Source organism: Artibeus jamaicensis, unplaced genomic scaffold (assembly GCF_021234435.1).
Source record: "Artibeus jamaicensis isolate MK-2021 breed Jamaican fruit bat unplaced genomic scaffold, CSHL_Jam_final scaffold_916, whole genome shotgun sequence".
Taxonomy (NCBI): Eukaryota; Metazoa; Chordata; class Mammalia; order Chiroptera; family Phyllostomidae; genus Artibeus; species Artibeus jamaicensis.
In genome coordinates, this window is record NW_026522059.1 from 29,249,975 (window position 1) to 29,276,212 (window position 26,238).

Here is a 26,238-nt window from a genome sequence, read left to right on the forward strand (position 1 = left end):
AACCAGCAGCACCAGCACCATATGGGATCTCTGAGTAGGACGTAATACCCTGATGTCTATGGTGCTATTCGAATGTCACACAAACAAGATCCTCTGAGACCTTGTGCCACTCTTCACACTGCAAAAACTACTATGCAAACACAAACTATGGATACTAACATGCAAATAACTGATGTCCTATGTGCCTTACACAGGGATCAGTAACTGATAGGCCTTTTTTCCCTAACAACCCTTATTATGATTAACTTAGTGTGAATATTATGGACATAAATCTTCAACAAATATAATTTCTTAGATAGGGTTTATAGAGAGTATGAATGAGATATACCATAAGAGACAGCTGAAGCTGATTCTCATGAATACTCTCACCTCCCACCTCTTAATTTTTAACCTTCCTTTGAATATAGTAAAATCTGTACTACTTATTAATAGTGTAGTATGGACACAAAAAAAGGGGTTGTATGCAAACAGCTGAGCACACACAGCTTGGTAGAGGCTGAGGGTTCGAACATTGGAAGCTCAAGTCTATTAATCTTCATTTCTCTTGGCCTGAGATGTTCTATGTCATCAGCACTGGAATATTAAAAAATGCATGCGTGCGACAAGCCGTAAAGCTCCTCTGCAGTGAAACCACGTGCATCTGCAGTCGTGTGAGTGGGAAGGGTCCCTCGACACAATCAATCATTGCAGAGTCAGAAGAGTCTTTTCTTGGGTGTGGTCAAATCTCACTTTAATCGTAAAAGCATTCATTTACAGCACATTGGAAAATGAACAAACAGGAGAGCCGTGACCCTTGAGTACACGAATATATAAAAACCCCTTGGAACTTGGGTAATCAAGATAAGGGCGTTCCTCCAGGAAAGTACCCCTCCTCCTTTTTTTGAAGACTGCTATGCACTCATTTTGGAAGATGACTAGATATACTTGGGAGTTCAAAGTAGTAAGATGTGCCTTGCAGGGAGAGAAAAAAACCTGTTATATAATTAGCTAAACACATTTTCAGCGATGCCACAAGACAGAGTGAAATGGATGTCCTCCTTAAATCAGGCCAGGGCACAACACTCAGGGAAAGGCAGCCCTGGGCAGGGACAGGAACACCAGGTATCACGCTGCCCAAACACATCAGCTCACCCCTGTGACTCAGACGCGACACGCCATTCCATGGCCTCAGAACAGGGTGCACATGAACAGCCACAGTAGTGACCGCTCCCGCACTGCTGGGGATTGTCCAACGATCCCAATTTAACCCTGGCCAGAACACTCAAATGGTCACTGAATTTAAGCCATAAAGGATCTAAAGGAACTTCCTGTTTTGTTTATACATATATACGGACTCCTATTTACCTAACTGGAGCAATGATTCACAATTAACATCCTTGTTCTCATAAGGGTTTCTTCTACATACTGAAGTGTCTAATTTTGATTTTATTTTACACTTTCAAAAGAGAAAGAGGAAACAGAGAAAAAAATATGACTAACTCATCAACTTTTGGGGGTCTGATATGTACAAAACTAGACAGACTTCTGTGACTCGAGGTTCATCTGGATTGTTGGGTAGTTTCAGTGCCCAGGAAGCCCAGGGAGGTCTAGGGAAGCCTCTTCTACTCGATCCCTACAGAAAGAACTCGACGGTTAACCTATCAGAGTGCTCAGCTAAAGCATACATCTAAAACTACAGAGGGTTTCAACTTAATGTTAAAAATTTTAAACTGGAACCTTTCAGAAACAAATAAGCTCAGAAAGCTCATCCTAGAAATGAAATTAAGGAACTATTGCTCTGCTGTCTGAAAAGTCAAGGTCATGCTCAGCTCTGCCCACTTGCAGGCTTAGGCAGACACATAAGGTGGCGGTGGCTCCTTGGCAGCGCCAGTCACAGTAGCATCATCGTACGGGGGCAACAGCACCTAAGAAAAAGAGAAGACAAGGGTTAGTGTTGAAAAGTGCACCTATGTTCCACCCTGAGCTTTAACTTCAATTGGACTTTTCATGTAGTTAAATGTTTTCCATAACCTGTATCAATTTCAGTTTTTCAGCAAGTGGCTAGACTTTAATGAGAGGCTTTATGAATCTTCAAAGAAGCAAATGGGAAGAGACTTTTGGCCTTTTCTGAGTTTTCCAAACCCGTTCATATGTGCCTGGAAGGCCAGAGGGCTACGTGACTAGGACTGGAAAGGAGGCAGTGGCAGCTCTGAAGAGGACAAAGGGCTCCTGCGTGTTACGTCCCTCTGCACAAACAAGTAGGGGAAGCACCTGACTACAGGAACAGGGCATCCAAATGGGAGTGGAACACGAAAGGGCCTGGGCTTCAATCGGGAGCTAAGGCCTGGCTCAGCCATACTTTGTCAGGGTGGTCTTGGGTGAATTATGTAATCTCAACTTCCACGTCTGTAAAACAGGGATGCTTCAGACTGACAGGTCTACAAATACAGTACCTAATACACTGCGTGATGCACACCTGCAATGGCAGGTACTGTTACCTCTGTAAATGGCTGGAAAAAAACAAATGAGAACAAGCACTAAATTGATAACCTCTCTGTTCACATTTCTAGTACAAAAACAATTACTTGTGATTGCTTATGAACTGTCAACATAAGAAAACACTGAGTAATTTGGGCTTTCTCAGAGTAGAAAACAAAAAAGAGAGTATCAACTCAGTATAAATAACCTTTTAATCAGTCAACTAACATTTAGCATGTGCCTACTATGTGACAGGCATTGTGGGCATAACTAAAATAAAACACAGTTCCTACCCTTGGGAACTCAGATGAGATGAAATAAAATGTTACCCACTTCAAATGCTTTGTGAAAAGAGAAAGAATATTTGCAAATGGAAAGAATGAAAACAAAACATTCCGTTACTCTTTCTATTATGGACATCACTTAAAGTGGTAAATGTTTGTCGATTTCATCGATTTTTCATTTACCTACCCTTTGATTCCTAGAGGGACAACACAATTAAAATATTAAGATTTTGTCATCCCTACACTCACAATCACACACACACCCTCTCCAACTTATACTTCACTACCTATCTCTTTCTTCTTCCAGTCTTGAAGCTTGTCTTAGGCAGAGCCCAGTTTGGTCCAGTACTTATATGAATGCAAGAACTCAGAAGCTGCTGGTGGAATGACTTATCATCACTCAGGTGTCCCACAGAGAATCTATGTGGTTCATTTGGTGGGGAAATGGAGCCCAGCATTCTAGGCATCTATAGTAGTTAGGGTCCCGTCTGGGGATAGACAGCACCAGTAATTTGAAAAGAGAAAGTTATTAATGGGATTGGAGGGGAAAGAGCTAAGAGGGGTGGGACAGGGCAGGGACAGAACTCTAATAGATATTAGTGCTGAGTGAGGGCCGAAGGGAAGAACCAGTACAGAAAGGGGTCCCCTCCCCAAAGCGGGGAACTGAGCATCATTGGAGGGGTGGTCCATAGAGAAGTTTTCGGGGCTGAACCAGCCCAGAGCTGGTCCACAGTCACAGTCAGCAGGCTGAGGCAGGTGTACAGGAGCCACCTGCTGGGACACTGGGAAGCTGCTGCAGGGTGCTGCCAGAAGCTGTTCACAGGGAGGTGCCACTTGCCCTGGAAACTGCCTGGGAGCAGGTGCTTGCTGGGTAGACTGTCAAGGAGGTGTGGTTGGCACTGTTCCCCCCCAACGCCGAGGCACTGCCAACAGGATCCAAACGCTCCACAGGTGCACACCAGAGCCAGAAGAGAACCCCTTCCTCCTCCAGCACCCTCCACTGACAAGACTTAACAGTGGGTTGGCTGGTAAAGGAGGAATATTTACATATGACACTCAGCTCCAATCAGGCTAAACTTGGGGAGCTAGAAGTGGAAGTGAAGTGGCCACACAAGCAAGATCAAGGCCTGAGATCGCTCCTGTCTGCTTCACAGCCTCTGTCCCAAAAGTGGTGGTGGCACTGTGCCTGTAGCCTAAGTCCTTCATACTTCAGGCATTACCCAAGGTACAGCATCGAGGCCAGTGCTCAATTGTTGCTCTGCAGAAAGGAGTACCCACAACACACTCAGCACAAATGCCTGTCCAAGGCCAGGAAGCACTCCCAGTGTTCTCCCCAGAGAAGGAAACCATCTGCAAGGGGCATGGCAGGGCACTCGGCGACGGTGACACAAACCTGAACCCACTCCACAGTCTGTGAAGGAACTGACAGTCCAGCGGGAGCAGGTGACCTGCGCGTGACCAATGCGTGGACAAGACGTTCAGGAAGAACAGACAGGGACAAGTACTTTGGGTGGACAGGGGAGGGGAGTCCTCTCAGGAAGATAAGTAGGATCAGGCAGAGGGAAGATGACAGTGTAGGCAGAGGCAAGAGCACAGGTAAGGGAGGGAAGCTTGAGAACAGAACACCTTCTGGGGACCGAAGGCTCCGTGAAGGTGAACACTTAGGGGACATGCCACGGAGAGAAAGTGGGTATCAGCACGGAGAGCCTGTGACCACCTTACAGAGCTTTATCCAGTACCCAGCAGCCGTGTCTCCACTAGGAATCCCGGAAGTTTCACCCTTAGTGGAGGAAAAGTGTGTATTCTTTGCAACAAAGCCACCGCTCTCCTCTCTGCAGTGGCATGTCTGGCTTTAAAACTGGGCCCCCAGCACATGCGTGAGTGACTACACACTCAGTGTTAACTTATAACCAGGGGAAACAGCTGTCATCAGCACCAGAATATTAAATTCTGCATGAAAGAACCTCAGCACTGTGCTCCCCAACCTCATTAAACAACTACCTGACTCATATCTATCAGTACCCTGGGAGAAATTACCCTTAAACATAGTGGAGCTACAGAAAAAGCAGAAAAAACAGCCATCATGGCCAACTTTTTTTCCTGTGCAAAATGCAACAGTCAAATTCTCCAACACATTCACAGAAGATTAAACATAAAATTTTTTTGAAAAGGGAAAAAGAATGCTGGAAATTTGCCTTTTGTTTGTCACTATTTCTTGCTATTTATTTTCAAATGTAAAGTTTCATCCTCACGTCAGTTTTTAACATCCTAATGGCATTACCATGGACTAAGTGCCGACTGTAAAACATCCTTCATGCGGCTCATTCCACAGGCTCCTGGACTCCTGTCAGGGAAAAGCTCTCCAACTGGTTTTAAGTTCTGAAGGGGCAGTGTCATCTTTTTTTAATCTAAAAGATGTTAATATTATTAATGATTTCCAGGAAGGGCTGGTGAAGTAAGAATTGTTACAATCTGACTAAATAATCTTGACTGGGGGTGGAGGGATGGAGCAAAAAGGAAAAAGGACTCATGGACCTGGACGTCAGTATGGTGACTGACAGGGGACAGAGAATATAAGGGGACTAATGGTAATGGAAACACAAGTCACTGCCTGGTAAAAACAGCAGCTGCTCACTGAGTAGATAAACACAGACATGTTACAAATCTCAGCCACACACCACACTTCAATATACAATATGACCAAATTCTAATCTAAGTACAGTCCCTGGAGGTTTGTTTTACAGAATCTCAGCCACAGAGTGTCTTCATAATGGTATTAACTCTTTTCCACAGATGGAAAAATGCCTCCTGCCAGTGACCCCAGAAGGCCCCTGTTCACTAGGGAGATCAGCATCTGTCTATCTACACTGTCTCTTTAATTGGGCGTTGTCAGGTAGGTGACAGCGTGCTGGTGGGAATGCAGCTTATCATTCATTTCAATTCAGCTCAACAAATATTCAGAGCGTTACCAGGGGAAACATCATGCTTCTTAGCTACATCAACATACAGAACAATTGGAGAGGGGAAAATTATCATCAGAGGTAGTAAAAAAGTGATTCCTGCCGGCCATATATACGCAGCTCATTAAAATTTGGGAAACTTGTTCATTCCATCAAATATTAAGAAACAATAAAATGCTCAAGAGGGAAGAACTATTTATTGGTAAAAAAGAAAATGTTTGGGTACTCTGGTTAGAGTTGGACTTTTACTGTATTATTAGAGTTAAGCCATTAAAGGCTCCTTCGGAATTCTATAGTTGCTAGGATTACATTACTAAAATGCTTTGCATAGAAGTTACATAAATGTCTTCAGACATTCACTAAATTACATGCCAAGTTTTATGTTTGTTCAGTTATTTTCCCAGGGAGAGTAGAGTGTTCAGAGCTTTCACCAGATTCTCAAAGAAGTGTCCCTGGAGATTTCGGAGTCCAGGGCGGGGTGGGGGAGGGTGGCGGCACAAAACACAAGGTAAACCATGGCAGCAATCTGCTTGCTGCCCTCCACGTGGTCATATGGGTGAGGGAAGTTAAAACAAAGTCAGAGCCGGGGACGACAGCTGTGTGGCACCTCATCTATCTTGCAGCAGTAAGAGAGGCCCCAAGAAAGAAACAAAACTCATAGGTTGTTTTAGAGTCAAACATAGAAAATAATGTTAACAGGTAATGATTGACAGATCTGACAGCTACAGAGAAAGGACTGGGATAGGTAAAAAGTTAAAACAAAAAAAAGACAAAAGGACAAACCAAACTTGGCAGCTGAAAAAACAAGGCAAACCTTTGCTGGGGGAAAACAAAAACTGTATGAGAAGGAGACGATGGGACCAAAAATTTGGTGTGACTACATTAGGAAAATGAAGGCCTCAGAGAATACAGGGAGGGCAGTAAGAGACAAATGCTATTCAACAAGTAGTCAAAAGATATCTCAAGTTAATAATAAAAAATTAGCAAGTGTGACATAGTATTTTATAATGGGTGAATACTAAAGGAAGCATGTAAGAGTTGAAAGTGGCAAAAATTGGGTGAAATTTGGAGGATGGACAAGAAAACAGAGGACAATTAAGAAATAAATCTTTCAATATTATACATGTAACACTGTGTTAAAAATAAAATTAATACTGAAAAAATTAAAAAATAATCATGGCATTCCAAAAGTAAAGAGGAAGTCAGTCAGAGACCTGAGAGAAGCATCTCTGGAAAGAGCCAGCTCGTGATTCCTCGGACCTGCAATGCCGGGTGCGAGGCGACACATTCATCGCCCCCTACAACAGATTTCCCACTGCTGCCCCCAATCTCCTCCTCTCACATTTCTAAACAAAAGTAACTGAGTGATGGGAAAGGAGACAAAACAGACACCATTTCTACCGCAGGATGCACGTCTGTAAGCACTGTGCACACACTTATAATTCCAAAATCCAGAGTAAGGTATGGCTGGAACACCACCCCCTTCCAGTCACTCCTTCCCCAGGTGCGTCGGAGCAGCAGCCTCAGGCCAGCTGTGGTGCCAGGTGCCAGGGAGGCGCAGGTGGAGAAGCTGACTGCAGTCTGGAGCGGGATGCCCTATCCTACCCGAGCAATGCTCATCACAGGAGGGGAAAAGCACATGTGCAGTGTATGTCATGAAACACCAGGGCATTCATGTAAAGATGTAGGTAGTTTTCTGGGGATGGGTGACAAGAGATGAGCCTGGAACGACAGGCAAGATCCCAACTGGCCTTATAAAAATCAATGACAGGAAAGTGGAACCTTCTTTTACAGAACCCAGTGGTCCTCATTATTTTGGGCAAGAATGTGGGGTTTTGGTAATGTTTATACGTAAGGATCCCATGGGCATACACGGATTTTACAAAGTCAACTTCTCTCCCCCAAAATGTGGGGAAATAAATACCACTATAAATGGAGATTTTTCTTTCTTTGGGGGTATCCACCGAGGTGGGGGTAGCAGGTAGGACGCCAAGGGTATGGAAGTATTCATGAAAGCCAATAGTGCCAGCTGTGGCCAGGTGGTTCGGCTGATTAAAGTATCTTCCCAAGGTTGCAGGTTTGACCCTCATCAGGGCTCATACAAGAATCAACCAATAAATGCATAAATAAATGGAACAACAAATCAATGTTTCTCTCTGTATATTCCTTCCTCTCATCCTAAAATCTATAATTTTTTTTAAAAAAGGTAAAGTTCCTAAGAGCAGCAACCTTTTTAAAAAATTTTTAATTGTTGTTCAAATACAGATTTCTATCTTAGCAACTTCTGACAACACATCAGTAACAGTCCCTCAAAGCTGCTTCCCAAATAAGATGGACTTGGCAAGATGAAGCCAGAGCTCCACTCCCTCTCGCTTCAAGCAAGTACTAGAATGCAGGCAGCTAAGACAGATTTATTGTAGGGATAATCCTGAATCTGCTCTTGTTGATTAAGGGGCGGGGGATCAAACCACTGGCAAACTTGGATTTTAAATACTGCTCCCCAAGTCACAAATGGCTGTCACATAGCAAAGTGGAGTGACGGTACAGTTGAAAAATGCTGCAGTAATAAACAGCAGAACCTCTCAAGACTTTTAAATACAGGAATGACAAAATCAGATTTATGTTTTAGATCAATCTGGTAGCAACAGAAAGAAAAAGGGGAAGAGAGAGCAAAGTCCAAGCCCAGAAGCTAGAAGACTGGTTATAACAAGTTTAAAGATGACTCCTAAGTTACTGGCTGAGGTGGCGATGTGGATGTTGTGACCATTCACCAGAATCTGAAAGAAGCAGGCAGGTAAGACAAGAAGTGAGGTGCACAATGCGAGTTCTTTCTGGAGATGACTACTGGGTGGTGGGGGATGTACGTATGGAGCCAGTAACGATTCACATACATTATTAAGCTTCTTCCTTCAACTGAGATACAAAAGAGACAAGATTTATTAAGCATCATTTGTTCATCAACAAATGTGGGTCATACTGTGTTCCAGGTCCTGAGGCTACCACACTAACCGAAATGGGAAAGGTAAGAAACAGCACACAGCTTATATGCTAATGCAGGGGGGGTCCAATGAAGAGAATTACCTCCTGCCAGAAAGCACAGAGCTTCTCAGCCACAGTATATTCACAACAGTGTGCCAAACAAATACTGCATTTTTCTACGTTTGCCACCATGTCGAGAAGACTGGAGTGTACTGGGCTGTGGAGTCGATTGTCTGGGCCTGCCTCCTCCGAACTCTGAGGCCCTGGGCCAGTCATTTACCTCTCTAAGCCTCACTTTTCTCCATCTGTAATTGGGGGCAATAATAATCTCTATCTCACAAAGTTGGTGAAATAAATAAGCCCAAGTAACTGCTTACTAGCAGAGTACATGAAATGTGATAAATGTTCAACAAATCTTAGTATTACCCCATATATTTGTGAAAGGATGAGATGTTTTTGGGTCTCGAACACAATGCAAAATAATACATGTGAAGTGTCAAAATAACCCAGAAATAAGACAAAATGGACAGTAATTGCGTTATGAAGTTTTCATTTCTATTATAGACAGACATACATACAGAGAAAAAAGACATACAGAGATGAAGGTGTATGTTTCTTTTTTATGATAGTAAACTGAAAAAAGATATTACAGAACAAATGGTTGAGTAAAAGAAAGAGAGTAACGCAGCATTATAGCTTTAGCTACTGGTTTTCAAAAATTTAGCAATTATTTTCCAAGCAAATTCTTCTTTTACTGATTTTTCACTATAGTTTGTTAAATATGTTTGATTTAGAACTGTAGGCAAAATAATAAAAATGGAAGAATTAAAGTTTCTCAGGAAAAAGATACTCTTAAAAAGAGCCAAAAGATTAGGTTGCTGTTTGCCAACCCACTCGCAGGAGGGAAATCTCTACTCTGGGGTTTATCTAGGCTGAAAGCTGCGGCTATTCAATTCCCTGGGAAGGTTCAGATACCTGTCCTACAAATGCTTATGAACCTGGGCTTAAACTTCTACTCAGGCAGGGGGGTTGTGGAGTACATGGGCCAAGTCTGGCCTGGCACCTGATTTTTGTGTGGCCTGTGAACTAAGACAGGTTTTTACTTTTTAAAATGGTTTTAAAAAATGTTTCAGGCTATGTGAAAATTGTATAAAATTTAAATTTCAGCATCCATAAATAAAGTTTTATTGGAACACAGCCACACTTACGTAGCTACACCTGGTTTCACACTACAAGAGCAGAGTTCAATAGTTAATGTCAGACCACACAGCCTGCAAAGCCTAAAATATTTACTATGTAGTTCTTAACAGAAAAAGTCTGCCTTCACCTGGATCAAGGAAGCATTACTCTGAATTTGGAGCTTGGAAGATAGGATACTGTCAGATGTAAGAGTACACAGGCAAGACAATCTCACCACTTGGAGTCACTTAAGTCTTCCAAAGGTCCATTTAAATTAATCCCAAGAAGTCAAAATATTTATTTCCTTTTCTTCACCATTTGTTACACCCTAATAGTCTACAGTGTATCTTGTTTAAAACAGGCAGCATTTACCTTAAATGCTTATCTTAAATTGGTCACACCACATTTGCCTATTTAGATGTGAGCTTCCTTTACTCAGGCCCAACAGGAAAGGGGAGACAGATTAAATAACCATTTGGGATAGGATAATCACACACAGAAAGTCTGGGCTTTATCTTTAAGGCATGCAGAATAACTGTTTCACTTTTGGATACGCCAACCTATATAATGTAAGTAAACACAAACATACACATAACCATACAGAGGTGAGCAAAAGTAGGTTTGCAGTAGTTCATATATAAAGATATACAACAGGTTATCATTATTACAATACTTTTATTAACTCAAAAGAATGTCACAAAGGCAAAATATTGTAAGTGTTCAAATTGCTGACCTTCAGTATTTGCACATCCTTGGAGTCTACTTGCTACACTCAAGCACACTTCCGCACACAGTTCTTTATTGTCATCAATAAACCTACTTTTGCACACCCCTGTATATTTTTAATTCTAAGGAACAAATTTGTGTACATGTTACCATCTGAATTTCGGCCCTGCTATGTAATTAAGAGCACCTCACAAAAAGTACCTAAACAATGGTGCAGTTTACAACTGACTGCATCTGTACCCAGTGAGTCCACCAGAGCAGAAGATGGGAAGATCAGAAACAAACATGGGGGAGTTCTAGTGAGAACCCCTTACATCTGTAATGAGGAATCATTTCCAAAGGCAAATGAGACAGATGATTTTTATCATCAGTTCACTGTAAAACTACTATGAACTGTTCTCACTTGATATGATAGAAGTTAGTATCTATCTTAATTCTCAGCAGAGAAGCTATTCAAATGATTTTAGAGTGTACTCATAATATAGAATTCATACTTCCAATCTTTCAAATTGGGTCAAAAATTTCTCTAGTGAAATATTTGGGCAGGAAATAACAAAATAATATAGCAGCCCAAATTGCAAGTTAAAATGGTTCTGAGCACTTAAATATCTACTATTTACATAAACATATCAAAAGTAACTATATCTAAATACACATATACCTATATAATAGCATCTAATTAAATCTATCTGTAGAATCCTGTAGTTTTATCTAATATAAAAACATCTAATTTAACTACTGAGGGAACAGGAGAAATGAACTGTGGGCTATCTCTCACCACCTTAACCCTATCAAAGGCACCCCAGCTGCATCTCTGCACTGCCAGCAGGCCTCAGTGTGCTGCACCACGCACTGTGCACAGATCTCCCCCACGACTCTACACCACACCGGCCCTTCTACAGGCCGCACTCGGGCTGGAGGACTGTCAGAACTGCTGACCTCAGATTCCCACTCACCTGTTCCCCCTGCCCCATACACTTCCCTACCTCCCTCTCATTAATAGAGAGAAATATCTATTTTGATTTCTAGCATCCAACAAAATCAAGTGCTTAATTTTCTATTATACTTTAATCTGTATTTATAAGCTTTGTTCTTCCTTCCATAGCTGTAACTGAAACACAAACTTCCATATTCTGCTTCTTAAAATATAATCCTTTCTCCTGCTGTTACACTGGTCATAATTTTTATAGCAATAAAGGCATTTTATCAAGTGGATATATCTTTACCTAACCAAATTAGTCCCCAATTTCCAGATGAGACTGGATACTTTTGCTATTAAAAACAATGCTGAATAAACATTTATATATATACATATATACATACACACATACATATATGTATGTATGTACATACACATGTTCTTCATATATCTACGTGTTGATGTGACTGTCCCAGACGTTCTCTGGGTAAAATAACAGGTACATTTTATGGGTGAGAAATAATTTCTAGCAGATTAGAATATAATTTTTAAATGCTGTATTTTATTGATGGAAGGAAGAAAAGCCAAGTTAACATCACTCACTGTCACCCCGAACCATGAAACCTACACTGAAGCAGGGAAAAGCTTTCAGAAGGAAATCTCAGGGGACATCCAGTCTACTCTCACCCACAACACTTTTGTGTTAGAGCCATGTGCACACAGAAGATACAAGAAAATGCATGGGGCTGAGTTGTTTTGTATGTGATGTATATTTAATGTGCACGAATCTGAAACTTCCAGAACTGAAAGAGATCTTAAGAGCCAGTCTGGTAACCTTCACACTGTGAAGACCCTTCACACCGTGTCAGAAAGTTAGAACTTTATCCTAAAGAATCTGCAAGATGACTATACTTTCACCTTGGTAACGGTCATTTCTCAGGTATGAAGGAACTTCTGAAGTCTAACTATTAATATATCTCCTGAACTGAACCCTCAATTTTGTTCATTCCCTGTCCTTTGGCCTCTGTACAGTGGACAGTAAAATTACCTAGTCAAAACTTGTTTCTAAAAATACTCAACCTATACCTAAGAAAATAATGAATAACCTGATTTTTTAAAGCAACAGAAAAAAAATACAGTGAAATTTTTTATGAATATTTTTTTTAAATCACTGAGAACACTACTAAATCCCAGCCCGACCCCCAACCCCTCCTGGTCAACTGAGAATTTGTGGCGTTCTGACAGCCCAGGGTCAGTCAGCTGTAACTAATTTCAGGCCCCGTGGAGAAGTCTGTTAGAAAATGGCCGCTGAGGAGATAATCTGGCCTTGACCAGGTCGCTGACTTTTTTACTGTGTTTTTTAAGCAGTCAGACTCAAAGAAAGACCCCACATAGCAAAATACTTTCTGAAGTCAAAACAATAACCCATATATAATGTTCACCAGGATTAGTGCCTACCATATGACATGGCTTAGCAGACCCCATCAAGTTTAAACTTTTCCTCTTACCCCTAAGTAGTAAGAAATTGCCAAGTAGTTAACATTACCAAGACTATGGTTCTTTTATCTGAAATCATAACTTTAAACAATATTTTCACTAAATATTAATTGCAATGCTTTTAAAGTGCCCCAATTTCAAAGCAACTGGGTCCCTCCACTGTTGAACTTAACTAAATGCTGGATACTATTAGCAAAACAAAACTGCACAAGTTAAAATCATTTTTAAAATCTCAACTGCATAAATTTTAATATGAAAGAAATCTGTTTCTATAATGTATATGGCTAGTATTTTAATATGTTTTTCCTTTTAATGTCAAATTTTGATGGAGGTAGGAGAGAGAATGTGGTATTAGCATTATGCATCCAGAATGTAAATTCTACAACAATGTTCTGAAAGGACGGTTGCATCTCCCTAGGGGACCCAACCGTGTGCTTTGGTAACTCAAAGGACCACCTTACAATATTTTATATTTTCAAGGACAACAACTGTTAGACACTATACTAGCCACTACTCTTATCTGGACCTGACTACTTACTGAAATGAACAGGTAGGAATTTTTTTTTTTTTACCTAAGGGTGTCATGAACCAAATACCAAGACCCTAAGGCATTAAGAACTAACAGAGTCTGTGACCTTAATCTTTGGCATTCCTTTCAAAAGGGTTTTGTGTGTGTGGTTTTTTTGGGGGGCTGGGGGGGTGGGGATTTAGTTGAGAAACTGGAGGAGAGATTAACCCACAGAATGACCTCCAGTATCTAATAACTCTTATCTATTTGGGAAAGTATATGTCTGGCTAGTAATATGTATACTGTTTTAGAGGGGAAAAAGCACACTTATTTTGTGCCAACAAGCGCCCCAGTATCTTTCCACAGAGGTCACCCTGGGACTATTCAGCTTGGGAGAAAAGCCATCTGGCCTAATACTTGATAGGAAGTGAAAGACACAACCTGTTATTTTGTCTGAGAAGATTCAAAAAAACCATGTGGACAAGTGATAAGCATACATTATTACACACTATGAAGATCTTAATATAGCTACGGACACCAGGGAAAATGATAAAACTAGATCATTCCAATCCCATTTAGAAACTCAGAGTAAGACTCCAGTATATATGTGTATTAACTCCTTTACTTCTATTAAAACAATCTTTAAACATGAAGAACCCTGCCTCAAAAAAAAAAAAAAAAGAAAGAAAGAAAGAAAAGAACAAGAAATCTGTTTTCCAGCTCTAGAACTGCAGATGAGTATCCACCCAAAGGAAGCCGCACTGCTTTAGAAATGGCTGGCTCAGGTCTGGGACAGGCAGCGTGCACGGTGAAGGCGAAGTGCCTTGTCACTCATACCAAACAGCAAGGCGGCTGTCAAAGACGGTGTCAGAAGATCTGGGCACCAACCTAAAGAGGCTCCAACTGAGCACAAATAAGTGTATTAACTAGAATGTACTGGCTTTTTAGAGAAAACTTTTATACCTTTATTCTGATAAATAAATAGAACAAAAACAAGTATATTTATCCACATCACAAATACCATGGGGTAACCAAATAGTATAGGAGGGAAATCTCCTTATAGAAATATTCCAGCTAATAAATGAAAAAGGAATGACAGGAAGTCATCATAATGTGACCCCCAACGAATCAATGAATCTAGGCATTAGGTAGCAATGGCTGCGGTCATCCCAGAAAGAGAATCAACCAGATATTATCTGCCTCCTGGTGGAAGAACAAATAATCGACTGTGAAGTAATCTTGAAAAAAAAGTGAGAATATGGGAACATAAATATGGGAAGCTTCAAGATCTAATTTACCGGAAATACAAAGGACTACAATCATAAAAATTTGGTCTGTGGGACAAACTAGTTTCTTTAACCAAAAATTATAGCAACTTAAAATACATACAGGAGCAGGCAAAGTAGGTTTATAGTTGTTCATATGGAAAATAATACAATTATTAGTGAATAATAATACAAAAATAAACTGTATGGCATACTCACAACTGTAAACCTACTTTAGCCAACCCCTGTATTGCTCCACAGATCCTGTTTCAAATAAACTACTAGAAAAATTATGACATTTATGAAACACTTGGAAACCTGAGCACTTACTGCACATTTTATATTAATAATTTTATATATAAGTATGCTTTTTAAATAATCACAATACCATTATGTTTTTTGTTTTTTGTTTTTTTAATTTAAATGCTGTCAGAAAGCTGAGACTTCAAGTTGGTGATCTATCCCTGTGTTTCGGAACGAACTATCCATGCAACTGAGTTGTGAGAAATGATAAATCTCTCTTTCCCAAGAATACCATTCTTCAGAAAAAGGAAAAAAAAAAAAAGGCTCACTGGGAAATGTGACAAAGTAGTAACATCATCAGCAGCAACTCAAGTCTCCTTATCTTAAAAATGGCAAGTTGATACAGAATGACTGAGGAGATAACGACCAGCAACTACAGTCAGGTAACCTCCTGGTATCTTCTGTCGGCACAATGGCAAACAGCCCGGCTGGCACTAGGTCCCTCGTCCCAAATCCTAGCTACTACAAACTCCTGCCAAGCTGGAACCCTTTCTGAAGAAAAGAGGCCTATTATTAGAAGAGCTGGGATATCCCATTAAAAAGTACAACTATTCTGAGTTTATGTTAGCCTAAATAAAACTTAGCTGTTACTCCATACTTAATTTTGAATCTTTCAAAGGGAGAAAAATATTTCCTGTACAAAGTTAGTTAGATGTATTTTAGGGACTTTTTACAAATTTCAGAGTTTCCTTTGATTTGAAATGCACTGCACCCTGGGAGGAGAGGTGGGAAAGGTGAAGGGACTAAGAGGTGCAAACTGGTTGTTACGGGACAGTGGGGATGGGCAGTGCAGCAAGGGAAAGCAGTTGACAGTATTCCGGCAGCTATGTGTGATGTCAGGTGTGTGCGGGGTTTTCAGGATGATCACTTGGTGGGTTCTGTGGTGTCTGGTCACCGAGGTGTACACCTGAAACTAGTATTGTATGTCAACTGTAACCGAAAAATAAATAACGATTATAAAAAATAAAACAAAGTGTATTACACAATGTGTATCTTTTTAGCTCTTCCCCTTTGCTTCTATTAAAAACAAAACTCTTAAGAAAGTACTGTAAAAAAACCACCATCAAAGGTATAGCAAAGCAAATACATGCAAAATGGACATTACCTTTTCTGAGAAACTTCTAAAATATTGTAGCCTTATGAGTCCTACATATCATGATATTTAGGGTAAGGTTCTGGCATATCTTGCTTGTTTATTAACTTTATGGCTCTTCACACTCAAAAATCTCAAACTTTGTTTAGACTTTTCATGGGTTAAACAGGACAATAAATGTACACAGATTTTAAGAAAGAAACATAGAGATAACTAAATACCCAGAAATTGAGAAGGAAAAAATTCTTTAATAGTTGTATCAAATTTTTAATAATTTTGAAGTAACTTCCTTAAAGAGACTTACTGACACAAGCAAACTTCTTTCAAGGGCCGAGCAGACTCGTGTTCACTGTAATCAGCGCACAGAGCTCTGCAGACCTGACCAGGGCTCCTCGGCACCTGAGCATGCTGGGCTCTGGGCCTCTGATCACGGCCCAGGCTCTTCTAAAACCACTGCCCATGTACTTGGTTCAACTTAACAAATGTTTGGTGAGCACTTAGGAAAACCATTCATGTATAACATACTTTCCCTCAGAAACCCTAGAGAGTTCTCAATAATATCAGCTTGCATCTATCTATCTACCTACCTATCAATAGATTATTCCTATCTATTGCTGTATTTAGCAATAGATATGCTTCTTTATTACAACATTAAATATCAAACTCCAGCAGTGACACTAATGATTACAATTTCAAGCATTGATGAGCATAAACAATATTTCCAGATATCTGCAACAACTTTGTATCAGAAAATATTTTTGATTTCTGTTGATGACAAAGTCCTTATGTCAAAATTACACATCACATGTATGCAGTTAGGCAGTGCAATGGGGAATGGAATGGGCCACACAAAATCAAGTAGCGGCATTAGGGCAGTGCGGACATTTTCTGTTTCTGAATTATAGGAGGATCTAACATTTAATTTGGAAGGAAAATACATTTTTTATTTTCATTATCTCCTAATGAAACTATATATTTAATACAAAGTTTGAAGTTCTTTTATTCCAAGTTTATACACAGGGAAATAAAGGTGAGGACAGGTGAAATTATTTCAGTAAGGTCGCAGAGTGAACAAGTCCCCAGAACTTAAAACACAAAGCAAAATATAAACCTCTGTCCTAGTTTAGATCTGACACACTATTGGTATTTACCCTGCAGCTGTCCTGTCCATTCTATCCCCTGCAGTAGTGTCCATGTTCACTCATCCCACACACTCATCCCCATCCTTTTCACAGTCATTTCTTGAGCAGGTGGGTCCCCGTGGAGGGCACTGCGTCAGGCTGTGCTGAATGCGAAGGTGGTGGGCACACGGGGAGGTTAGTACCTGGTGGACTTACACTTTTATATCACCACAAGCCAGACAGTTTTAAATAATTTATGTGAAGTAAAAATGATTTCTAGGACTCTTCCAGTGAAGACATGTTTTCCAAAATCATGTTTGAAGCTTAAAAATTTTAAGCATGGTGCCCTGGCTGGTGTAGCTCAGTGGATTGAGCACGGGCCTGTGAAGCAAAGGGTTGCCGGTTCAATTCCCAGTGAGGGCACATGCCTGGGTTGCAGGCCAGGTCCCCAGTGGGGGCCATGTAAGAGGCAACCACACATTGATGTTTCTCTCCCACTCTTTCTCCTTCCCTTCCCCTCTCTCTAAAAATAAATAAAATATTTTTAAAAAATTTTAAGCATGAACAACTAGTTATACAACAGAGATCATCTAAATCCTCTTGCTAAGGTTTTCATATGCAGGGCAAGTTTTAAAGACAAACCTCTATCATTCTTATTTCTCTACCTGTAATATCACATTTCTAGGTTTAATTTCACATGTCAAGTGAGATAGTATACTATTCAAAATTACATACAATGGTTTAGTAATTCAGGTTTATGATACATAAATATGAAGAAGGTAAATCTATTTTCTATCTGTAAAAGTTTTTAAAATAAACCAGACGTTGAGCCATCTGGATTTCAATAAACTTTGAGGAAAATGAAACATATTTCATTCAACTACAAATCCCCTGGTGCCTAAGCAATTCCTGAGTATGTTTCAACAACACTGAAAACACAGTCAACAGCCCTGACTGGTGTGGCTCATTTGGGCAACGTCCCGCAAAGGGAAAAGACTGCCAGTGTTGATTCCCAGTCAGGGCACATGCCTGGGTTACAAGTACTGTCCCTGGTCAGGGAGCATACAAAAAGTTTCCCTCCCTCCCTTCCCCTCTCTCTAAAAAATAATAGAATCTTAGAAAGAAAAAAGTAGACAACAGTAGAAACATTCAGGAGCCATCGCAGAGCCAATGTGGGGAGACCTCCACAATGAGTGACTGGCACCTACCGTAGTGTCATTGCTGGTAACATACACAAGGACATCGGAGGAGTTCCTGCCATTGATATATCGGTAGCAGTTCCAAACACAGCTAATCAGGTAACCCTGAAAGTGAGTAGTGATTATTAGATCTTTGGTTTTCAAACTTCAGAAAATTTCAAATATCAGCATTAATAAATCCATTTACAAAAGTTTTATTCACATAAATTATAAATATAGTGACTCTAACTGGGTACAGTAACTTTCTGGCAAAGGGTGCTACTCTAGCCCTATTCTATCACACTACCCCAGAAGGTGATAAAGGTGGGAGGGGAGGGCTGAAAGCAGAATAAGAAATTCTAAGAAAAGGTAGTAGCAATTGCCAAACACATTTATTGCTCCAAAATTTACACAATAATTAAGCTATTTCTCACCACATTTTAAACTCTGTGTCTTTGGGATTTTTTAATTCTACATGATTATCTATGATTTTATTAACAAGTCAATTTTTATAAAATGGATTACAGCCCCAGCTGGTGTAGCTCAGTAGACTGAGTGCAGGCTTGCAAACCAAAAAGTCACTGGTTTGACTCCCAGTCAGGGCACATGCCTGGGTTGCGGTCCCCACTAAAGGGGGACACGAGAGGCAACCACACATTAATGTTTCTCTCCTTCTCTTTCTCCCTCCCTCCCTCTCTCTAAAAATAAATAACTTAAAAATGGATTACAGCAGGTACATTTGTTAAACAGTCAATGATATTTATTAAAGCATTTCCATTTTTACAATAAAATATCCAAAGATGATATTCAAATTAATGTCCAGAATAATACATTTTAGAAATAAAGCATGAGTTTATGGGAGACATTTGAACTACGAACTCTTTGCACTTTTATTTCAATCATCTGCAACTGGGTTAGAACTAAATGATTTCAAAATTCCTTTCTAGCTTTAAAATTCTTTAATTAAAAGAAGTTTAAAAATATGGAGAAAGGGAAATCCTCATACATTGCCAGTGCAAATGCAAAATGGTGCAGCCACTTTGGAAAACAGTTCCTCAACAGGTTAAGCAGAGTCACCATATAACTCAGTGATTCCAGTCTTAGGTGCATGCCCAAGAGAAATGAAAACATATGTCCACACAAAAACCACATGAATGTTCATAGTAGCATATTCACAATACCAAACAAGTGGAAGCAGGACAAATGACAATCACCTGATGGATGGATAGACAAAATGTGGTGTATCCATACAGTGGCATATTATTCAGAAATAAAGAAATCCTGATATATGCTACATAGAACATGCATGAACCTGGAAAACATCATTCTAAGAGAAAGAAACTAGTCACAAAGGACCACATATATGATTCCATTTATGTGAAATATTCAAAATAGGCAAACCTACAGAGACAAAGGAGATTAGTGGTTGTCTGAAGTAGGGGTTGGGGTAAAGGTGAATGACACATGATAAAAATGTTTTAAAATTATACTGTGTAAGCACAAAGCTGTGATTATACAATTCTAGGAATATACTACAAACCCCTGAATTATATACTTTAAATGGGGAAATTTTATAGTATTGAACTACATCTCAATAAAGTTGTTTTACAAAAAAGACATTTAAGGACAAAAGGAGTGCCTGTCAGCACTTTACTGGAGTGAGGTAAAATATTCTGTCACACTCTGCTGAGAACACTATCTTAAGCTGCATGCATATTTGGTCATTACTTCTCACATTAAGTAAGATGAAAATGTATAATGCTACCTTATAAAAATGTTTCCTGAACAGCAATAATCTCAAGCTATTAACAATGAAAAAGAAAGAGATGGAAAGGGCATATTTCTTGACCAATGCACACAATATATTTAATTTACTGAAACCTTCAGTTTACTCAATCTTTATTGAGAAAAAAGGCCCCACTTTTTGAGAATTTCAATACAAATAAAAAAAGAATGTATAACATATTACTTATGTGTTATATCACATGACTAGTCACCCATTAAACAATCTTTAAGAACTCTTCCTGAACGGAGGTCTCTGAAGTGACAAATCTGTACCGGACGGGCTAACCAGCAGAGGGGAAGTGCCTGGGGTCTGGGACTTCACAAGCCCACAGTCCGCACTCATGAAACACTCCAACAAGAGGAAAACCTCTGGCCTGCCATCTCTAAAAACACAGTGACTTATTTCAGTGACTATTTCCTATCTGACATTTCTGTAACCTGCTAAAGAGAATTTAGTGTATTTCCCAAATTAGCTTGCATTGACAAATCATGCCCATCATGTACTCGCAGAGCTAGGAGGTAAGCACAGCTTCCTTTGCTGTCTTTGGAAGGAGAGGAACTGACACATGTCCTGGTTTTGACCCGCAGGGAGCCGGCATGCTGATAAACCTTATCGATGAGTAACAGCAAATTTAGGTTGTGAAAGCCACTAATGGGGGTACACTCATATGTGAAAACACAACAAATATATCCATATTTTTTTAAACTAGTAGTTACTGAGTCCCCATATGTGAGGTATCAGCTTAGTACTAAGAGGGCTATAAAAATGAAGGTATAGCCCTGGCTGGTGTGGCTTAGTGACTGAATGCTGGCCTGTGAATCAAAGGGTTGCAAATTTGATTCCCAGTCAGGGCACACACCTGGGTTGCAGGCCAGGTCCCCAGTAGGGGGAGTGCAAGAGGCAAACATACACTGATGCTTCTCTCCCTTCCCCTCTCTAAAAAATAAATAAAATCTTTTAAAAATAAATAAATAAAATTAAAAAGAAGTATCGTCTATGTTCTCAAGGAAATGAAATCTAGTTAAGTAGAGGAGATACGTAAATAAATGAATATTAAAACAAGTACACATTTCTCACGACTTGGAAATAAGAGTTATGGACCATTTGCACGATGTCTTTTCATTATGATAATTAACACTGTTTTGAAATTTATAAAAGCACCACAGTAAATTTTTTATTTACTACCAAACCTCAGTACTTTAAAATAGGGCTGACATAAGGAGACCCTTAATAAATATTTACTCAATAAATGAATGAGCAATGCTTCTTCTTATACATTACACCTCACTTGAATCTCACAGTACCCCTCTACAGAATGTTTTCTTAACTATCACTGCTTTTTAGTAAATGAAGAAACCAAGCCTCTGGTCACAGCTAGAAATGGCAGTGATAGAAGCTAAATCTAGTCCTCTGACTCAAAATCTCAGGTAAGCATTTCCAATACAAATGAAAATGCCTACAGAATTAAATGCCTTTTTAAAGAGCACTGGGAAGTTTCAGCACTCACATATGAGAAGCTCACTTCTGAGCTTCTGGTAATGGCAGAGTAGCTTCATCAGGTGAACCTTCCTATACATAAAAATGATAAAAACTGGCACACACACAAAAACACAATATGAAGACAAGGGAGAGGCAACAAAACCAGGGAAAAGCTAAAGGGGAGTCTTTCCTTCAAAGACAACTATAATAAGTGGGATGGATATGAGAGTCTGTGGCCTCTTGCCAAGGGCTCTGCCAAAGCCACATGCAGCCTGGGCAGTCTGGGGTGGTGCAGGACAGGATCTGGGCTGACAGAGCAGCCAGGAAGCTGGGGTAAAGGGGAGTGGGCACTGCAGAGGTGGGTAAGCCTCAGCATCTGTGCAAAAAACTCACCCAAATCTCTGACCATTAAAATATATATGCAGTATCAATATATTCAGCATGTTTTATGGGGAAAAATGTAGACCCAAATGATTTTTTAAATTTTATTTAGTTATTTTTCTAGACCCAAATGATTTGCAAGGAATCATTTTCTTTGAATGATTCACTTCATCATAGTACCTATTTAAAATAACTTTTCTTCCTGAATGCAGCTTCCTCAAGCTTACTGAGGTTTGATTTTTGAAGATTTGGGTAATTTTACGTCAAAATAAAGACAATGAAAGATTATTAAAAATTAAAAGTTCAGAGTTCAACAACCATTTGAGAATTTTCTACTCAGCAGCACACAAATGTGGGTTCTAATGGTGTTCTTATTATCAGGTTCACGAAGATGAGAAAGGGCAGCCCTCAGCTGCCGAGGGTGAGAGGAAACAGCGCTGACGGGGTGCTACGTCCTTCACCTCGTATGGACATCAACTTGACAACCTATCAAAGCCTTCAAGTTATGCATACCTTCTACTTTTAAAAAATGTATCTTGAGGAAGGCATAAGTATACAGAAGATGTATTTAAATTTACTCACTGCAGCAATATCAGCTGGAAAGGTAAACATTGTCTTAATGTCCAACACTAAGTAATTTATTAGATAATGATAAACTCATACAATAAACTGTTATAGAATGATGTTCAAAATATATTACATTTTAAAAACAAATTACAAACGTTGTAATAAATGCCATAGCATTAATCTATATTACATAATGCATAACATCTCATCAATTTACTCTCATCCTATTAGACTTTCCAACACCCTCAGACTGGCCTGTGGAAATCTAATATGGGTTTATCTCGCCCAAAGATAAGAGAAGGAACAGAACTGTCAGAAAATCAAAAAACAGAGAAGCAAGAGAATGAGCTGACTCAAGTTTGTTCACTTATTTGGCACTACAATTTTCTGGCAGTAAAGAAAATCTTCACTCTTACCTTGAAAGTCAAGATAATGCTGATAAACAGAAGAATAATAAGGACCAAACAGGTAGAATTCACTGACATGATATCATCTCTGTAGGGAAAATCAGGAGGCTGCAAAAGAAAAGCACGTCATTAGCAAATCTCATGAATCATTCAGGATTATATTCCCTAGGCATTAATCAGATATGCCCATGAGAAAACAGTTGAAGCAGAGAGCTACTACAGACCCCCACAAAATTTCTAGCCTACCTCTACTAGTGAAAAGGCTACAAATGGTGTGACAAGGATGGACTGATCTGTTCATAATGCAGGCAACAACTCTTGAAAAGAAAAACTGGAGGAAGATTCATGAATGAGACCTGAAAACATACCTTTGCCTTCCAACTATGCAAAAAGCTAAAACGCAGTCAGTAGTCTTTTTCTTTCTTTTAAAGACTTTATTAATTTTTTTAGAGAGGGGAACGGAGGGAGAAAGAGAGAGAAACATCAGTATGTGAGTGATACTTGATCTGTTGCCTCTCACATGCCCAGCCAGGAACGTGGCCCTGAAACCCAGGCTTGTGTCCTGACTGGGAATCGAACTAATGACCTTTGGTTCACAGGCTAGTGCTCAATCCGCTGGACCACACCAGCTAGGGCTAAAATGCACTAGACTTTCTATACCTCTGATATTTGGATTTCCTGCAAATCCTGAACCATTCTAAAGAGCCTGTGCAAGGCAAGGGGGAGAAACCAATTAAAATAGTGTCTTCTTTATATAGCATTTTGCAGACAGTACTTCTCAAAGAGCAGAATCTCTTATAACAGGAGGTATTTATTGCATTGAAAAAAGATAATCAAATTCTGCCATCTGACCATACTGACTGAACTACCAGGTCAGGGATACCTTTTTAGGACAATCAAAATTGGCTACTGTGGTTAGTGGGAGGGACAGAGCTTTACTACGAAGCACCAGCACAGTGCCGAGCACAGCCTTGCATTCAACTGGCTGAATTAAGTGTGCAGGGAGGAGGCCCAGTGCGCACTGACACCTTTGATCTCTTTTTTATCAGCCAAACTATGCAGTTTGGATTCCACATCAGCAGTATTTTGAGATGCTACAAAGAAGTTCCAAATGTTCAAGAAGAATACAGAGAAAACTCATGACTCATGTGCTTGGCCCCTCCTCCCGGGGTGAGCATCCCTCAGTGATGTTTAGAGTCTCCTTTCACTTTGGGTAAAATATCTGAGAAATAAAATCTAAGTCATTCTTTGTGATCAACTGATCCCTTCCCTTGGAGCCTGGAAGGGTTTTTGAGTACTTATCATAAAGCGTAAGAATAAAACCAATTGCTGTTCACAAGGCCAACATGAAATTCTATTGTTTCTATGTCTAATAATTTTTAAAAAGGGTGGGGATTAAAATGGAAGTATGTGAACCTTTCCATAAAGATCTTCATACTCTCCCCCCCCCAGAAAAGTGAAGATCGTTTCTGTATCCAGCTGAGACCCATAAACATACATGCACAGCTCACTTTAACTGCATTTTATGAGACTCCACATAAACAGAACAAGCATTAGTGGGTGCTTTCCCCCAACCCTTCTCAGATAACAGCCTCTCTGGACTCATTCCATCTCAACCTGTCAACAGGGCCTTAAAATCACTGGCTCTTTAACAATCTTTTCATTACTGTCTCTTAGGCATTGTGATCATCTGCAGCCCTCACTCTTTCAGCCTAAACTGATTTTTAAGTAGAACATACTTACTTGTGATTACAGATAAAAGTAGATGATTTTTAAAAAGAGATTATTAAAGTACTGTCAGCATTACCAATATTATCATTTTACTACTAGCGGCTCTAAATCAAACGAGTACAGTGACTGAACAGTGTGGGGTATATATAATACAAAGTCTAGGTCATATTCTCAGTGCTCTAAGCACTTGCCTACATATTAGGCTCTGTGCTCTCCTACTCATAAATCTCTGCAATATGTGGGCTGTAGCACAGAATATATTCAGCCCCCTCACATGACAGGCGATGCAGAGATAAGGACTTCTCCACTCTTCCAAGGTTGATCCCAGCACCAAGCTATCATTACAGAGCAAAACCACAAGGCTTTAAAGACAGAGGATTCTGTACAATCTGCTGGTCATATACAGTGTGGAGCAAAAGTAGGTTTACAGTTTGTTCATATGGAAAATAATACAGTAAGTACTATACAAGAATAAATTTTGTGTTTCATGTACTCACGACTGTAAACCAATTTTCACTGCACCCTGTACAAATCTCCTCATGCACAAACAGGTATACCACAAGGAATAACATAAATTTAGCACGTGGGAAATACACAAAAATTTTCTTGGCACAATGTTCTACCGAAACATAGACCTGTTTTCCCACAGAGAAGCTATGACTAACAAAAATGGCATCCACAACAACCACCTAGAAGCCACTCTTAAGGAACTAAACACTGGAGGCTTTTCGGTCTAGGGCCGCTGAGAACCAGTTGGTCTGGGCACTACTCCACAAGATCACACACCTCTGCTGCCCCGTTTCCTCCTTTCCCTCCACCCACACATTTCCCCACCGAGCTCTTTAACCTCCATTGTCACATCAAATTCCAGTCTCATCTCTTCCTTCCCAGAACCACCCTGCTCCTTCCCCCATGTTCGGAGACTACTATTAAAATCTCCAGAGTGAACCTTCTCTCCATTTAAAATATTCTAAGATTTTGCAGAAACTGAATTTTAAGACACACTCACAGTTTAAAACACAAAGGTTAAAACTGTAAAGGCACAAGCCTTGGCCAGACAGCTCAGTTGGTTAGAGCATCATCCTGATTCACCAAGGCTGTGGGTTCAATCCCTGGTCAGGGCCCATACAGGAATCAACCAATGAATGCATCAAATGAGAACAACAAGTCAATGTTTCTCTTTAAAAATCAATACATTAAAAAATAGTTTTTTAAACCCTGGCTGGTGTGGCTCAGTGCACTGAGCGTGGGTCTGCGAACCAAAGGACACCGGTTTGGATCCCAGTCAGGGCACATGCCTGGGTTGCAGACCAGTTACTATCAGAGGACACACGAGAGGCAACCATACATTGGTAGTTCTCTCCCTCTCTCCTTCCCTTCTCTTCTAAAGATAAATAAATAAAATCTTAAAAAAAATG

The 26,238-nt window shown here is 39.9% G+C and overlaps 1 protein-coding gene across 1 annotated transcript in view; it reads right to left on the reverse strand.

Moving 5' to 3' along the window:
* Positions 1–713: 713 nt before the first annotated feature.
* The window catches only part of LAPTM4B (lysosomal protein transmembrane 4 beta), a 59,325-nt gene continuing 33,800 nt past the window's right edge, over positions 714–26,238 (reverse strand). Inside the window, exons 5-7 of the mRNA XM_037131084.2 lie at positions 23,099–23,197; positions 18,500–18,595; positions 714–1,904 (exon numbers count right to left, since the gene is read on the reverse strand). Coding sequence (XP_036986979.1) covers positions 1,827–1,904; positions 18,500–18,595; positions 23,099–23,197 — 273 coding nt within the window. The 3' untranslated portion in view covers positions 714–1,826. The remainder of the gene's footprint in view (positions 1,905–18,499; positions 18,596–23,098; positions 23,198–26,238) is intronic.